The 16,633-nt window shown below is 46.9% G+C and overlaps 2 protein-coding genes across 8 annotated transcripts; one reads left to right on the forward strand and one right to left on the reverse strand.

Moving 5' to 3' along the window:
• The first annotated feature begins 3,787 nt into the window (after positions 1–3,787).
• Positions 3,788–8,960, forward strand: slc10a1 (solute carrier family 10 member 1). 5 transcript variants are annotated; one of them, XM_060041866.1, is made up of 9 exons: positions 3,788–3,986; positions 4,071–4,186; positions 5,460–5,657; positions 5,809–5,895; positions 6,119–6,231; positions 6,888–7,092; positions 7,420–7,598; positions 8,309–8,508; positions 8,629–8,960. In XM_060041866.1, exons 2-9 carry the CDS (start codon positions 4,172–4,174, stop codon positions 8,751–8,753), a joined length of 1,122 nt encoding a protein of 373 aa, XP_059897849.1. In that variant the 5' UTR covers positions 3,788–3,986; positions 4,071–4,171; the 3' UTR covers positions 8,754–8,960. The 5 variants fall into 5 exon arrangements, with proteins under 5 accessions (XP_059897849.1, XP_059897853.1, XP_059897850.1 ...); XM_060041867.1 differs by having other exon boundaries at positions 3,789–3,986; positions 5,434–5,657; XM_060041870.1 differs by lacking the exon at positions 4,071–4,186.
• Positions 8,961–9,456: 496 nt separating this feature from the next.
• Positions 9,457–15,069, reverse strand: srsf5b (serine and arginine rich splicing factor 5b). 3 transcript variants are annotated; one of them, XM_060041864.1, is made up of 9 exons: positions 14,927–15,069; positions 14,501–14,638; positions 14,315–14,385; positions 13,992–14,129; positions 13,429–13,501; positions 11,738–11,811; positions 11,457–11,564; positions 10,753–11,085; positions 9,457–10,677 (listed from the first exon to the last, which is right to left on the reverse strand). In XM_060041864.1, the coding sequence occupies exons 2-9, from the start codon at positions 14,624–14,626 to the stop codon at positions 10,158–10,160; spliced, it is 1,443 nt and encodes a 480-aa protein (XP_059897847.1). In that variant the 5' UTR covers positions 14,627–14,638; positions 14,927–15,069; the 3' UTR covers positions 9,457–10,157. The 3 variants fall into 3 exon arrangements, with proteins under 3 accessions (XP_059897847.1, XP_059897845.1, XP_059897846.1); XM_060041862.1 differs by having other exon boundaries at positions 9,457–11,085; XM_060041863.1 differs by having other exon boundaries at positions 9,457–11,085; positions 14,501–14,635; positions 14,927–15,025.
• Between the last annotated feature and the right edge of the window lie 1,564 nt (positions 15,070–16,633).

The following is a 16,633-nucleotide window of genomic DNA, read 5'->3' on the forward strand; positions in this document are numbered from 1 at the left end:
TGCCGGATAGTCTTCCAGAAACACTTTGGTGCCGACCGAAAGTCCTTCTCCATGGCCTCTCCGAACTTCTCCCACACCCGCTGCTTAGCCTCCGACACGGCAGCCGCTGCAGCCCTTCGAGCCTGTCGGTACCCTGCAACCGAGTCAGGAGTCCTCCAGGATATCATATCCCGGAAGGCCTCCTTCTTCAGTCGGACGGCTTCCCTGACCACCGTAGTCCACCACGGTGTCCGAGGGTTACCGCCCCTTGAGGAGCCTAAGACCCTGAGGCCACAGCTAGCCACCGCAGCTTCAGCAATGGAGGCTTTGAACACCGCCCACTCCGGCTCAATGCCCCCAACCTCCACAGGAATGCCAGAAAAGCTCCGCCGGAGGTGTGAGTTGAAGATACCTAGGACGGGGGCCTCCTCCAGACGTTCCCAGTTCACCCGCACTACTCGTTTGGGCTTACCAGGTCTATCCGGAAATTTCCCCCATTCCCTGATCCAACTCACAACCAGATGGTGGTCGGTTGACAGTTCCGCCCCTCTCTTTACCCGAGTGTCCAAAACATGCGGCCTCAGATCAGATGACACGATCACGAAATCGATCATCGATCTTCGGCCTAGGGTACTCTGGTACCAGGTACACTTATGAGCACCCTTATGTTCGAACATGGTGTTTGTTATGGATAATCCATGACTAGCACAGAAGTCCAATAACAAACGACCGCTCGGGTTTAGATCAGGGAGGCCGTTCCTCCCCACCACGCCTCTCCAGGTGTCTCCATCGTTGCCCACGTGGGCGTTGAAGTCTCCCAGCAGAACTACGGAGTCCCCTACTGGAGCCCCATACAGGACTCCATTCAGGGTCTCCAAGAAGGCCGAGTACTCTGAGCTGCTGTTTGGTGCATACGCACAAACAACAGTCAGAGTTTTCCCCCCTACAACCCTTAGGCGCAGGGAGGCGACCCTCTCGTCTACTGGGGTAAACTCCAACACCGCGGCGCTCACCCGGGGATTTATGAGTATCCCCACACCCGCCCGGCGCCTCACGCCCTTGGCAACTCCGGAGAAGAATAGAGTCCAACCCTTATCCAGGAGTACGGTACCAGAGCTGAGACTGTGCGTGGAGGTAAGCCCCACCAGATCTAACTGATAGCGCTCCACCTCCCTCACAAGCTCCGGTTCCTTTCCCCACAGCGAGGTGACGTTCCACGTCCCCAGAGCCAGCTTCTGCCGCCCGGGTCTGGTCCGTCGAGACCCCTGACCTTCGCTGCCACCCATGTGGCTGCGCACCCGACCCCAACGGGTCTTCCCACAGGTGGTGGGCCCATGGGATGAAGAGAGGGGGGGTGCTACGTAGTTTGTTCGGGCTGTGCCCGACCGGGCTCCGTGGCAAACCCGGCCACCAGGCGCTCGCCATCGAGCCCTCCGTCTGGGCCTGGCTCCAGACGGGGGCCCCGGGCTTCCTCCGGGCCGGGTCACATCTCCTCTTTTTTCGTTATTCATTGGAGTTTTGTGAACCATTCTTAGTCTGGCCCCTCACCTGAGACCACTCTGCCATGAGAGACCCTACCAGGAGCACAAGGCTCCAGACAACACAGCTCTCAGGTTCACAGGGACACGCAAACCTCTCCACCACGATAAGGTGACGGTTCCAGGAGAGATATACCCTATATATACTATAGTAAATATTGTAGTGTTTTTTAACCTTACTATAGTAGTACTACTACAGTAAACTATAGTATACTACAGAAAATTATATAGTTTACTATAGTAAATAAGCTATAGCACACCCTATATATATACTATAGTAAATTTTGTAGTGTTTTTGAACCTTACTATAGTAGTTTTACTACAGTAAACTATAGTATACTACAGAAACTTACTATAGTATTTACCATAGTACACTACAATGTCTGGAAAATTACTATAGTAAATCCCACACTATATTGTAGTATAGTAATCTATAGTATACTACACTGTGTATTAACTTACTATAGTATTTACCATAGTACACTACAATGTCTGGAAAATTACTATAGTAAATCCCACACTATATTGTAGTATAGTATAGTAATCTATAGTATACTACCCTGTGTATTAACTTACTATAGTATTTACCATAGTACACTACAATGTCTGGAAAATTACTATAGTAAATCCCACACTATATTGTAGTATATTATAGTATACTATAGTAATATAGTATACTGTAGTAAATGCTGTAGTAAACTATAGTATTTTTTCCCCTGGGTAGGCCTACAGGTAAACGTCTCAGGCACAAACACTGGACGAGCAGTAGCTCTTGGCGGTTCCACCCCACCTGCGCCGTTCACATCTTTGGGCCTAGCATTCTCCTCTGCCTCAGACATTTCACACACACACACACACACACACACACACACACACACACACACACACACACACACACACACACACACACACACACACACACACACACACACACACACACACACACACACACACACACACACACAAACATGGATGGACACAAACACAGAGGCCTCCGACAAGTAGCGTAATCGGAGAACCCCTAACTTGGAAGCCGCACCGCCTGCGCGCTTATATTCCCCTGCCCTATCTACAGTAGCCCGCTGAGCTGTCTTCGCTGCCGGCAGACATATATAGCCTGCGAACAATTAATTAACGCAACGCGCTCCTGCCTGAGGTCCCTCCCCCCACACAAGACAGTCAAAACAATGTATTCCTACACCGTCCTTCATAACACAGTGATACACCAATTTGTGCCAGAGTTTAAAACTGCAGAATCCTCATTCCTCTCAGGTAATCAGAATGTCCTTTTGCTAATAATTTCAATCAAAATTTGTTTATTATTCTGTCTAGGCTCTAATGCTTGTGTGGCATGTGCAGTCTTTACATTAGTTAACCTAACGGGTGAGTAAACCATGAGCCTACTTTCTTAGAAAAGATCAGTGCTTCCTTTCCAGTCAACTTATTGTCTATTTTTTTTTTTTTTCCAGAGTGGGCTGGCTAGTTTTGCTGTCGTTGTTTATTATAATGATTCATTATGTTAAGGAAGACAATGGTAACGTTTGGGATCACCGCAAAACCACATCACGTAGGTTCCTAATCGTTGACGAGGGAATAAATCATTATGGTGCGTCCCAGAGCCCATCCAAAGCAATGGGATGTGGGACTTAGTCCCACGTCCCACTGGTTTGGATGGGCTCTGGAACGCACCATTATTTGTGCGGTTACATTTAGTTCATGTAGCCTATATATTTTTCATTTCTGAGAGTATATATGGAACCAGACGAACATGCAAACATGTTTGATTTGCTCTGGCATCTCCATAATAGCCTACGTGTTTGCGAATCGATATGGGGAATATTTATGACTTAGAAATGCATTTCACTATCCCAAGCAGGAGAGGTATGCATGAACGATGCTCTGTGAAACAATTGCCCTGATTAAAGCAGGAGAGCATTGTTTTCTGCTCCGCTTTCTCTTCAGCTCAGACGCTGCGGGCTGCACCGTACCGGAGGACTTGCATATCTGTTGAATAGCCAAAATCTTAAAAACTAACAACCACAAAAAACGGCATCAACTGGGATTGAGATCGGTGGTTGTTTTAGTATATGGACTGTATTTATATAGCGATTTTCTTACCACTCAAAGTGCTTTACAACGTTGCTTAAAATTCCCCCATTCATGCACACATTTACACACCGACGGCGGAGTGACCCATGCAAGCTGTTCTGGAGCAGGTAGGGTTGAGTGCCTTGCTCAGGAACACCTTGACACTCAGTTAGTGGGAGCAGGGGACCGCAACCTTCTACTGGCAACCTTCCAGTTACCAGCTAACCCGCTCTACCTGAGCTACATGCCGCCCCAGCACACCCCCCGCAGCACCTCTGTGCTGTTCCTGGTCTACATTTAACTTTCAGTTCGGATGTCGAGGCGTTTCTGGCAGGAGGTCATCGTTTTTAAACGCCTACAAGGGCCTGCCAATAGACGTTGGTGAGCCAACCTATTTAATACAGCATTTTAACCACCATGCATAACGGGAAAGGCTTTTGACTAATGCAATACCACTTTAAACAGCAATAACAACACAAGGAACAACACACTCTTCCACCCAGCGACTTTTCAGCAGACGTAGGCCTACAGTATTTTAACAGGAAGTATTTTAGCAGGCAAGTGAAATGTTTCTGATGTTTGTTGTGATTGTTATTATAGGAGTGATTAATGCTGAGATTTGGTTGTGTTCTGTGTACTTAATGTAGGCCTACCTGACCTCCCTCCCCACTCCAGCTGACCTAGTGAGTGTATACATCTTACTCCTCAGTGTCCAACTTTAAACTAAAGTCTCTGATGAGGTGATGAGGAACTTATCATAACAATCAGCAAAGTGCTGTGATGTTAAAAAAGATAAAAAAATAAATATATATTTTTTTCCATTTAAAAATCAGGGTTGGTTCTGTTCTTTCAAACGTTCAAGTTCTTTCCCCCTTGGTGTCTCCCGGGCGAGACTTCTGGGTTTTCTCTCCAGAAGTCATCTATTTTGGGTCTATTTGAGGTGAAAAAGTTTGGAAACCCCTGGTTTATACTCATAAATTAACTTGGGATTTACACATACACCTTTTAATCCACAAATAATTAGATGTGCAGCTGCAAACTTTTTTTGTCGGTGCAAACCTTTGATGTGCAAACCTTTGCACATCAATGGTTTTCACAGACAAAAAATGTAACAGCAAATTAAATATAGGGTTCAAATAATTCACACTTTGACAGATTTGAATGTATTTATATCAACACAAAATGTTTTCACACATTCTCACATGGTTGTCACAGCTACAATACTTTGGACCTTAATTTGTCGGCAATTACTTTTTACTTACATACAAAAAACTGCACACTGGTAGTTGTTTTATGTTTGGTGCAATAAAGTGCACACAATCTAACTGAAGTACACTGAGGGTGCTTTATGAATATCGGACCATCAGAATAAGTAGATCCGTACAAAGCAAGCATTCTTGGCAAAAAGTGATTTAAGATTTCAAAGGCCAAATTCATCCATTCTCTGCGGGACCGAAAACTCAGCTCTCCCCGGTGCTCGCTCAACACGGGGCAACGAGAAGCACTGGTGGAGCCGAGGGTTCTTGAGGCACACCCACAACCCAAATTGGACGATAAAAGACTAAAACAGAGAGTTAATTTTAATCGCACATATATTTTTTTAAGCAGGCAACGTACTTTGATTGAATTTTTTTTAACCTATGTATTCCACTGTTTATGTTCCTTGGGTTCAGTTATAGTTGATATAATGACACTGACCAGTATCTCTATCCGTATCACACTCACGTAGGCCTTAATATTTGCTGAACTCAAATTGCACAAATGATGGGATACATTGCCATATTTGATCACATGAATAATCCCATCTTTTCAAACCTGTGTTAAACAGGGTGTTATTAAATTATTGGATTGCAGAGTCTGATGGATTACGATGAGGAATGGCAGCACAACGACCTGTGGCCAAATGGCAGCTACTCCAACGGCAGCAGCAGTGGTGCTTTGGAAACACCATTTTTCCAACTACTTGACAAAATCCTCAACATCGTTGTGCCAATCACCATGTTCTGTACCATGGTGTCGCTGGGCTGTACCATGCAATGGTCCAAGATCAAGGTGATGTTGAGGATCTTCTTGTTCCTGGGGGATTCCTAGAGGTCATATACTATGTAAAGGATATGAACCATTCAGTGCTGATCTTCATGGTGATTTTTCTCATTCTGAGAGGAGTCTTGCCATAAAGCTGTTTTAATCACTTCTCCTCCAGGATCACATGAAGAGACCCAGGGGGATGATCCTAGCAGCAGGCGCTCAGTTCGGCATCATGCCTCTCTCGGCATTTGTCCTAGCCAAGGTTGGCATAGGCTGATAACAACCACCATAAACCTACTATTTATATACCACAATAACAATACTATTCACTACGTTTCAGTACTATCACACGTGTCTGACGGAAAACCAAAGATTCATAATGCGATAGTATTTTAATATTTATACATAGATATTGGCTCTACAGCCAAGCAGCATCTCAGGCGGTTCATTGTGATGTCGGTTCATTGTGATGTCGGTTCTTTCAGGCGTTCAAACTGGAGCCGTTGCCGGCGGTGGCGGTGATGATCTGTGGCTGCTCCCCGGGGGGAACCCTGTCCAACATGCTGACGCTGCCCATTCAGGGCGACATGAACCTCAGGTATGCTATAGCTGTGTGTGGAGTAATATATATGAATTCATAATTGATATTACACTGTCTATTAACCCAATGGCCTTATCCATTGTGACATTGTTCTCTCTGGCGACACATGGGGTGATTGTATCCCGGGTTAGTTATTAACATGTCTGTTAATAACTTCAACTTTCACTCAGTGGAAGATGGAAATGCCATGCACAAAGGTCAGACTTTCTGTGTAGCGTATAGATGCATGCCGATGATTACAGTCCACCGCACGGTCATTCACCCTGCCTGAATCCCATTTGGCCTTGATCCAATATTTATCAGGTCGATACATATTTTATCTGGCCTAGAGCCAGCAAGGTGTGCTAATAGGGGTCCAAAAGTTGAGACAGACAAAATGACAGAGCAGGCGAGAAGGTAGACAGCATTTACAATACAGATAGTCCACACAGGAGAACCATTTTGTCCAGCTGTAGATGTGTCAATGGTTCTCAAACTATTAACTGTTATCACATTATATTATGGAGTGATAATTCTACAATGGTCATAACCTATATTAAAACCACAAATCTTAATTGTTACTGGGATAGCCCTAGAGTCCTTTAAAGTGACCTTAGGGGTAATAACCCTATAGACACCCCGCCCTGTCTGACCCCCCCCCCCCCGCTGCACAGCATCGTGATGACGTCCTGCTCATCCGTGCTGGCTCTGGCCATGATGCCTCTGCTGCTGTACGTGTACTGCCAGGGCTTCCCCGGCCTGGTGGGCTTGGTGCCCTACGGCCGCATCATTCTCGGCCTGGTGCTGACCATCGTCCCCTGCACCATCGGCATCCTCATCACCCACTTCAGGCCGCAGTGGACCCGCTCCACCTCCAAGGTCCGTACGCACGGCGCTAAATCAAAACTCCAGGATGGATCTCCCTGACGCTAAATTTAACATTACTTACTAAGTTGTTTTGCAAGACATGATGGCAAGGCATGATCGTTCATGATATAGTTACAGAGAGAGGTCCTACATACAGATTATGGGACAGGATAGTTTGGATTTTCACTGTAGCTTTGGAAGTGCTTCTTAAATGTCCAAGTAGCTTATATTACAATAATATCAATTCAATCCTTTCTAATATCTTTACAATGTATTTAAACGTCCGGCCCACCACCTAACTATTGCCTGGTGTCGTGCTCTCTCTGCCTCACCCTTCAGATTATCCTGGGTGTCCTGACGGTAGCCATCCTGCTGATTGTCGCTGTGACGGTCATGACTGTGGGTAAACACATCCTCCTGGAGATGAGTCCTTCCCTCATCGCCATCGGCAGTCTGATGCCCCTCATCGGCTTCATCCTGGGATACGGCCTCGCTGCCATGTTCAAGCTCAATGAATCGTGAGTCCCCTGAATATATATAAATTACCCTGATGACGACGGTGAGTCGCATTAGGGCCCCGTGGTACAAACCGAGCGCAATGAGGACCTTAATGTTTTTGTTTTTTTTGATGGGACATGAATGTATAGGACATGAGTTCTCAGCGCTTCCTTGCCCTGGATGCCACAAACATGGGCGCCGCTATCCTTTTGAGTTTGTGACGGCAGGCTGACTTCTTTTTAGATAACGCCGACCTCAGATTGGGCAGTGAGGTGCAGCTCTTTCCCAGGCTCATTGGAGTCGGTCCATGAATGCAAACCGACGCTGAACCTGAAGTGGTTATAAATTATAATAAAAATAGCAACGGTAATGCCTCCGGTGACACAAGGGTCAAGTATAAACCCCAACCGTAAACCATGGAAGATCAATCAAGCAAACAAGTGGATTGCCAGTCGAAGCCTCATCGATGCAGCAAAGTAGAAGTGTTGAACAAAAGTATAATTCAGACACTGACAATTCATAACAGGAGTGGCCTTATTCGCAGCAGTTGACGGCCAATACCGGCCAAAACGTTATAAATAGGCTGATCAATTATTGACACCGCGTGATGGTAACCACTCACTGATAGCATCAGGCAATTGGTTGTGCTTTAGGGGATGGTTGATTATCCTGGTGATCACATAACTTTTATTTGTAGGTAGGCCCGTTGTTGATCAATTTTTATTCCCAGATCCCGGAGGACCATCTCCATGGAAACGGGCTGCCAGAACATCCAGCTGGCCTACGCCATTCTGAAGTTGTGTTTCCCGCCAGGAGTCATCGGGAATCTCTCTATATTCCCTTTAGTCTACATCCTATTCCAGCTGATGGAGGCTGGAGTGCTCATTCTGGTGTCCAGATGTTACCAGAGGTACAAGACCAAGCATAAAGGTAAGAGGAATCTAATAGTCTCATTAAAAATCACAAACATTCACACCTCAAGCTTTCACCTCTTCTGAGGGGCGTCTATTGACAGTGTGCCGTCACCACAACTTTCTCCTTTGCTAACAGCTGCAGCGGAGGAGCTGTTCCAGCCAACAGACGACTACATTGGGGTTGAAGTGGTTAGGGAACACTCACCTGAGACACTCCCCGAATTAGAAACCTTGAAGCAAGATCCTGTTGACAAGGGTTAGCTTGAAGTGGAAAAGGTGACGTCTGTCGAGAGCACGTGCCCTCTCGCCTTAGTGACATTTGTCACAGTTGGGTCCACTACCTCCTAATGTGTATAGAAGTCAGATGGAAGTACAATGCTTTGGTTGCTCAGAACTTTTGGTATGTAAATGTACTCTTGATTGAAGTGATCTTTAGGCCTAATAAATATTTATCAAAACCGAGGAAAATGTTTGAGCTTTTCCTATTTTAGTTGCCCCTCATCTTTCCGTGGCAGAATGGAGAAAGCCATATCGGGTTTGTCAAGAACTGGTCTAATTATCAGCATGAAGGCTAAAGGAATATTACGGTTATTGCATTGTTCATGAATTGCATAACTTGATAAAAAGCTTGCATTTGTAGAGACTTCTCACTCAAAAGCACAACTTTGACTTCAACCGTCATGTGCATTCTTGTCAATTTGGGGTATATTTAGGTACGGTCATTGAAACGTGGCTGAAGTACTCCCTCATAGTTCGTTTGGTTGGACTTTTACTAAACATAAACATTACAATAGAGATGGGTGCAGCCTTTATATCGAGTTATAACCAGTTGTAAAATGTGTACAAGTGGAGTTATGTAGACTCCACATGAATACATTTAATAACTGGACTGATGCAGTGCAGATATGTACTATATTACATAATGCAAATCACCCAAAGAACTAAATGAGTCCAATAGTCAATAGAAAAGTCAAATACATTTAATCCAACCACTTTTTTCAGACCAACCTTTGCCAAGTACAACTGGAAACATGCACAGAATTCGACATGAAAGACCTCGGACCGTATTCGTAAATTAAAAAAATGTCAGAGTACAAATAGAAATATACAAAAATCCAAAGCAAATGCATGGTTTCTACTTTTAATGACACCATGACCATACATTGATAGATCATGAAAAAGAAACAAAAAAAGTCAAATCAGGCCCACACATTTGTATAGAACCTAAACGGAAGGGGCAGAGACAAGGTGGGATGTCAGCCTACATCTTCTCTACTGGACCTCTGAGCACAAATGGGGGGGGGGGGGGGAAACAAAAAACAGGAAGAAAGTTGCATTCTAAGTAACCGAAGCGCATCGCTCATCAACATCTGGCCTCATCGAGTCCCTGAAAGCGGAACCATCAATAAAAATGTGTGTGTGCGCGAGTGTGTGAGTTTCTATGTGTTGCAGGGGGATGGGTGAGTGTATTCAGTGTTCTTCCACGCCCTTGCTCCCACCGTATCGCCACAACAGACCATAATGCTACAGCTGCCAGTAACTACAAACTGTGACAAAGAGCCGCACTGACGGGAGAAGGCTGTGATGACCATTCCTTGGACAGGGGGTGAACGAGTGGGAGCGCGTATGTGTGCATGTGACAGAGTGTGGGGTAGGCCGGTCCGCTCAGCGCCGTCCATCGGGGGACGGGGACCTGGACCGGGATCGAGAGTGGGACCGGGACCTTGACCGGGACCTGGAGCGCGAGGCTCGCTGGGCGGGCGGGGGGGAGTGCGGGGCGGCCGTCTCGCCGGCCTTGTTGTTGGTGACGGAGGTGGAGCGCTTGACCGCCGGCTCCTTGGAGGCGGCACGGACGGCCGAGGGCGGGGACCCTCTCCGTGGGGACGCTCTACGGGGGGACCCTCCTCGTGGGGATCCACCCCGTGGGGACGCTCTGCGTGGGGACCCTCCTCTAGGTGATGCTCTGCGTGGGGACCCTCCCCGAGGGGACCCTCTCCGTGGGGACCCTCCTCTAGGTGATGCTCTGCGTGGGGACCCTCCCCGAGGGGACGCTCTGCGTGGGGACCCTCCTCTAGGTGATGCTCTGCGTGGGGACCCTCCCCGAGGGGACGCTCTGCGTGGGGAGCCTCCTCTAGGTGATGCTCTGCGTGGGGACCCTCCTCGTGGGGACCCTCCTCTAGGTGATGCTCTGCGTGGGGAGCCTCCTCGTGGGGAGCCTCCTCTAGGTGATGCTCTGCGTGGGGAGCCTCCGCGTGGGGACGCTCTCCGTGGAGACCCTCCGCGTGGGGACGCTCTCCGTGGAGACCCTGCCCTAGGGGACCCTCCCCGTGGGGACGCTCTGCGTGGGGACCCTCCTCGTGGGGAAGCCCTGCGTGGGGACCCTCCTCGTGGGGACCCACCTCTCCGCGGGGACCCACCTCTCCGCGGGGACCCACCTCGAGGTGATCCGGAGCGGGAGCGATTGTACGGCCGGGGAGTGCGGGAGCGGGAGCGAGAACGGGAGCCCTGCGGCGTGCGGGAGCGGGAGCGCCCGTGGGAACGGGAACGGGAACGGGAACGCGAAGAGCTGTTGGAGCGGGAGCGGCTCCGGGACCTGATGGAGGATAACCACGTGTTACAGGAGGACAGGAAACACCACGACTACAGCCCTATGAAACCCAATATGCATGGCGTGCATACGAGACCCTAGACCTGAAACACCAATACTGGTCTGCTGGTTGAACCACGGCTTCACTGAAACAGCCGTCTACCAATGAAAAGGGTGACGGATGTTTCAGTGCCGTCGGCAGAGATGGAGGAGGGTTTCATCACCAAAGAGTTATCGTCCTTTAACTAAAGAGCCATAGGCCGGGATATTACAGTTTTAACCTTCAAATGAACTGAAAAAAATGATGACACCAGACAAGCCATCAAAGCCTATAAAGTTTGAACGTCAGCAGCAGACGGGAAAAGAAAGAAACCAACCTCTTTTTGGCTGCTTCAACCAACTTGATTTTCCTTCCATTGATTTCCTTGCCAGACAGTTTTTCAAGAGCGTTTTTCAGGTCGCTGTAAGAGGCAAACTCAACCACCCTGTCCAATGAAAAGAAAAAGTGTGGGAGGGTGATGAGATGAGTCATTGCAAATGGAGATTAAGATGTTTTAACAAACTCATGTTCGAGTCCTTTAACCAACAACTGGGTTGCTTTTGCAAATGTATCAATTCCCCCAGACCCCGAGCGAGAGGCCCCTCGTTGGTCCCTTACCCTTCGTTGAGCTTGGGCCGGTGGGCGTCTGCAAACGTCACCTCCCCTGCTTGTCTCATGAAATCCTTCAAGTCCTACCGCACAACGTGAACACCAAGGGGGGCAAGTGAGTCGGGCAACCAAGGGACATGGCCACACTCAATTTGTTGTTTGCAAAAATGTTTGACTAAGTGAAATCAATGGACATAACATAAGAGAGAGGCGGTTAGATAGACTTGAGAGCACTATATAGGCTACTAGGCAGATTAGGAACGACGTAGGGTCCAAGAACGTCCCATCAGCAGGTCTGAACAAAATGTTAACGTAAGCCTGTTATTGTTTCATTTAATTTTTTTAAGTAACATCTGAATTAATGGGTTTGGTTTATCGGATGCCAGTATGCATCGATTGCCAAATGGTTGATGGAAAACGGAGCCAGGCGCATTAGGTTGCCAGAGAGCTTCGTGGACCCGGTCACTTTGAGGGCTATGAGGAGAGGTGAGCGGCAGGAGGACGCAGAGGCGCCGCCTGGGGCAGCAGTGTGGCGCGGGGAGCCCCCTTCTCCCCCCCAGACTGGGAGGGTTCTACAGGGCTCTGCGCCCTGAACCGCTTCCGACCTGGCACCCCGCCTTTCATTTTGTGCATTATAAGAACATTCAATCATTTGTTTTTATGTATATACAAATATATAGGCAAAGAAAGATATAGATATATTAAAAGATCGTTAAATTTGTTTTGTTTGTTTTTAAAAAAAGAAATTTAAATATATAAAAATAAAAATAAAGAGAGTGAACAGGGTGGAAGAGAGTAAACTACTACCTGAGAGCGAACCCCACAGTGTGGGGGGAGGGGTAGGCCACAGGCTCTCCTAGCCCACCAATACCTCGGGACAAACAGGCGATTCTATCCACCGGGGCACCAGCGAGGGACTCAAGCACGCTCGCTCCTCGCTCTGCACGACTCTCGCTCTCTTTCGCTCTCTCTCAGGCTCGAACCTCCCTCTCTCTCTTTCTCCCTCTCTCTTTGCCACGGGTGCGGGATCACCAGTGCAGGACGGTCGGGATCAGGTTGAGGTAGAGATCGATCGACCCAACGCTCGGATTCGAAAAGGAACCCATCGCCATCGACCAGCTGTTTTGGTGGGTGTTTTTTGCTCTTGCCTCTCCTCTCTACGACATTCTGTTTGCTCTTTCCCCACACCTCGCGCTCTCTCTCTCGACCTGGGACACGACCTTGCCCGGGCCTCAGTTGAACACACCGGGCGGCGGGGAGGGCCGTGCGACAGACTGGCGCGTGCCTGCTTGCGAGCGATCGCTCACAATGGCCAGCGGGCGTCAATCATGAGTGGAACACATTGGCGTGACAGCATAGGCTCAACCCCAGAGGGAAGGACCAACAGACAGGGTCACCATAAGCGAGTTCTTCCATACGACACAACAGTGAGGCTGGCAAATAAAGGGGTGAAGAATTGGTTAAAAACGTTGGAAAACAATTGGAACAAATTTTGTGCTTTGTGTTTGCTGAATCTGCCCTCTTCACTGAAGCTTATCAAATTTGCATTCAATTTAGGATTTTTACAATTTTGAAAATAAAAATGACCATATTATCCATACTAGTTTGGATGAACAATAACTCATTTCTGGATACATTCCTGAGTCTAGTGTGTTTGTGCGTTGCTGGGGCATGACCAGCTGCGTGTTGCGAAGGCTCACCTGCCAGCTGACCCGTGACGACAGGTTCTCCACGATCAGACGGTTCTCCGTCCGCATCGGAGGAGGATTCCGACTGAAAGGCAGCATGAACGTGAATAATGGCGAAGGAATAACTACAGACAGGAAGCTTGTCCGTTCTGAATTTACCCTAGCACAACAAATAAGGTGGACAGTTCTATAAAAATACAGTTTTCAACATCACCCATTGACTTGGGACGATTAGTATGCAGTGTAACACGTGTAATGGTGACGGCTTGTCTGTGACCAGTCACTTTAAGACCCGTCAGATTGAAGGGCTGCAACACAAGACTGTAGTATATTCCAGACTGGCATTGCAACAGTTTTAACAATGTTTTAATGATTGCACTGTTACAGCAAGGAATTCATCACCACACTATAACAATAGACATAAGGTCAAAGACACCAAAGAGCCAATTGCAAACACAAATGACTGGTGCTTCCTCTTGGAAATATTCAATGCCAAATACCGGTATACCCACGAGCAGGTTACCCTCAATAAATTATACTAATGTAGTGTGGTTCTGGCCTAACGTTGACTGTACCTGCGACCATCCTGGGAACCCCGGCCATAGCGATCAGGGAAGCGTCCTCCTCCGCCTCCTCTATCGCTACCACTTCCACCTCCGCCACCCCTGCCGCGCCCACCACGCAGACGCACACGGGCATGCTCAATGGTCACCCTAGGGATGAACAAAACAAAATTTGACTTGCATTTACAATCCAACAAATGAACACAGACAGAATCTTGCCATGTATAACGTTATATATAACGAGTTAAACATATGTTTACAGAGACAATGGCTGCGCCTAACTACGCATCTGATCACGCGGTGTATAACCTTACTAGGCCTTCTTTGGGTCTCACCTCTCGTTGCAGAGCTCTTTGCCATCAAGCTCATAGACCGCATCTTCCGCGTCCCTGGGGTCGTCAAATTCCTGCACAACATGGGGGTGCATAGCTCAATTAAAGCTCCATTCAGGCCCAAAACTACCACAAAAGCAGCAGCAGCAGCACCAGAGCCAGACCCCGTGATTCAGTGTCCCGACTCACCACAAAGCCGAAGCCCCTCTTGAGGTCGATGTCTCGGATGCGGCCGTACCCTTTAAAGAACCTCTCCACGTCCTTCTCCCGGGCCGAGGGGTTCAGGCGACCGATGAAGATACGACAACCACTCATGTTCAGAGTCTTCTGCGAAACCAAGGAAGGAGATAAACAGCCACGTTGAGTTATCGTTAAAAAAATGTATTGGCTAAAATTGACGTAATATATGGTTGATCGTGGGAATGAGTTGAATGGCGAGCCAGGTTGACCGTGCCTGGTTCCGCCATACAGGCCTGAACAAAAAGGCCCGTGTATTATAGCTAATAGCTCCACCCAAAGACGATTTAAAGATCGGTTTCCCAACAAAATAGCAAAGACCTTGACCTTTTGGTCATATCAACACGTTTTAGAGCAACTACAGTGTGTTCAACGTACCTTTTGTTTTACGGAGAAAGGACGCAACGCTTCCTTGTCTGAACGCGAGTAAACAGCAAACAACCTCCCCACAAAATGGAGTCGCTTTTTTATTCAACAGAAATCGTCATTTAAATACAGCGCGTGCACCGTCTTTATCTGGCCGCTGGGGGGCGGTCGGACACAAGCCCGCATGCGCGGTTGGATGTGGGATCAATAAATAAAATAGTGCGTGTTGCAGCTTGTGTGATTTGGATACACCGAGACTAATTCATACCAACCCTTGCTAAGCATAAGCTTTCCGATTTATACCATACCAACCCTGCTAAGCATAAGCTTTCAGATTTCGAACTGAATGAGCTGGCCTTTTCATATTAAATAAATAAATAACGTATAAGCAAGACTCTGAAACGGGCTGTTGGGTTCATTGTTATTATCCAGGTGAATCATATGCTTCCATGCCCGGATCTTCTGTACCTTAACTAAACTGCAACTGAATAGAATAAAATACGTGTAATGATATATTTATTTCAGCCCCCCATGGTTTCGGCTGACTTGGTAGCTAATGCAGGGTGTTTAATAAATGACACTGTTTAATAAATGACACCACTTCAAAAGAAAGCTTTAATTAGAAAGTTATATACACACTGTAAAATTAAATTAAACTTTATACAAATATTAAATTACTATTTTGACACCCACTGTCAGGTACAGAGGAGGAAACCAAAGCAAAAAAGAAGTGAGAAGCAGAATCATTAAGAACATGTTTTTCTCATCGTTTCTCTGGAAAGCAGCACTGTACAACAGTGCTTCTGGACGCAAAGTTTTAATTCAATCTTCTTAATGTATAGATATATATATATCGGATTCCCATGTAGTCTAAATGGCCTTGTAGCTAATGAGAAGCAGAAAGGACTAGTGATGATTATGGGGGCCCTGCAGCGTCTGGAAGCCTCGTGGACAAAGAGGTGCTTTTTCTGAGTGGCCTCTGAAACATAAGAAAACCACATGAAACAAAGAAAGCAAACCCGTCAAAACACAAACAAGACATTGTTATGCATAGAAAAAATAATGTAAGTAAGGCCATTGGAAACACAGAAGACATTGCATTGTTGTATTGCAGGAAAAAAAAATACAAAGGCTTAACAATAGAAACCAGACCAAAAATAAAAGGCAAAAATAAACATGTACAAGTCTAAGGCAACATTAGCTGCAATAATGTAGCCATTGACGACGAAGGGCTGTGTCAAGAGAAAAAAAAACTGCGTAATGACAACAGAATCATAAAACATGATATTCATTTGGAAATGGACATCACCAATAAAGTCATGTGGTTTTCAGAGGGACCGGGTCAACCCAAAAAACGTGCATCAAGCGGTTAAAAAGACTTATTACCTTTTTTAAAAGGAAGGTGATTGATAATGAATATGATAATGGTTCTCAAACACACTCGGCATCTGTAAAAAGGACATCTTGATCTCTACCATTTTTGTCTTTACTGCAACCAGCTGCAGTAGTGTCGATAAGGATCTGAGGATGCAGACTCCATCAGAACAGAGAGTCAAGTCCTTGAGAAGTCCTCAAGTGAGCCCATCTGCTCCGGCCACTTACTGCCACGGACATATTCCATATTTTTATTTGAAGGGGAGCACTACACAAATCGTACACTCTTCTCAATTTCTACAGTAGACGGTTGCTGGGGACTTACGCCAATTAGTTGTTTCCCAT

This window comes from Gadus macrocephalus, chromosome 21 (assembly GCF_031168955.1).
Source record: "Gadus macrocephalus chromosome 21, ASM3116895v1".
Lineage (NCBI taxonomy): Eukaryota > Metazoa > Chordata > Actinopteri > Gadiformes > Gadidae > Gadus > Gadus macrocephalus.

Coding starts and splice junctions, on each gene's coding strand:
- srsf5b (XM_060041862.1), bottom strand. CDS start 14,626: ATGAGTGGTTGTCGTATCTTCATCGGTCGCCTGAACCCCTCGGCCCGG. Junction 13,502..13,991: donor GGTTCCCAGGATGGTCGCAG/GTACAGTCAACG, acceptor GCTGCCTTTCAG/TCGGAATCCTCCTCCGATGC. Junction 11,565..11,737: donor CGGCCCAAGCTCAACGAAGG/GTAAGGGACCAA, acceptor TTCATTGGACAG/GGTGGTTGAGTTTGCCTCTT.
- slc10a1 (XM_060041866.1), top strand. Junction 5,658..5,808: donor TGCAATGGTCCAAGATCAAG/GTGATGTTGAGG, acceptor CTTCTCCTCCAG/GATCACATGAAGAGACCCAG. Junction 7,599..8,308: donor ATGTTCAAGCTCAATGAATC/GTGAGTCCCCTG, acceptor TTTTATTCCCAG/ATCCCGGAGGACCATCTCCA.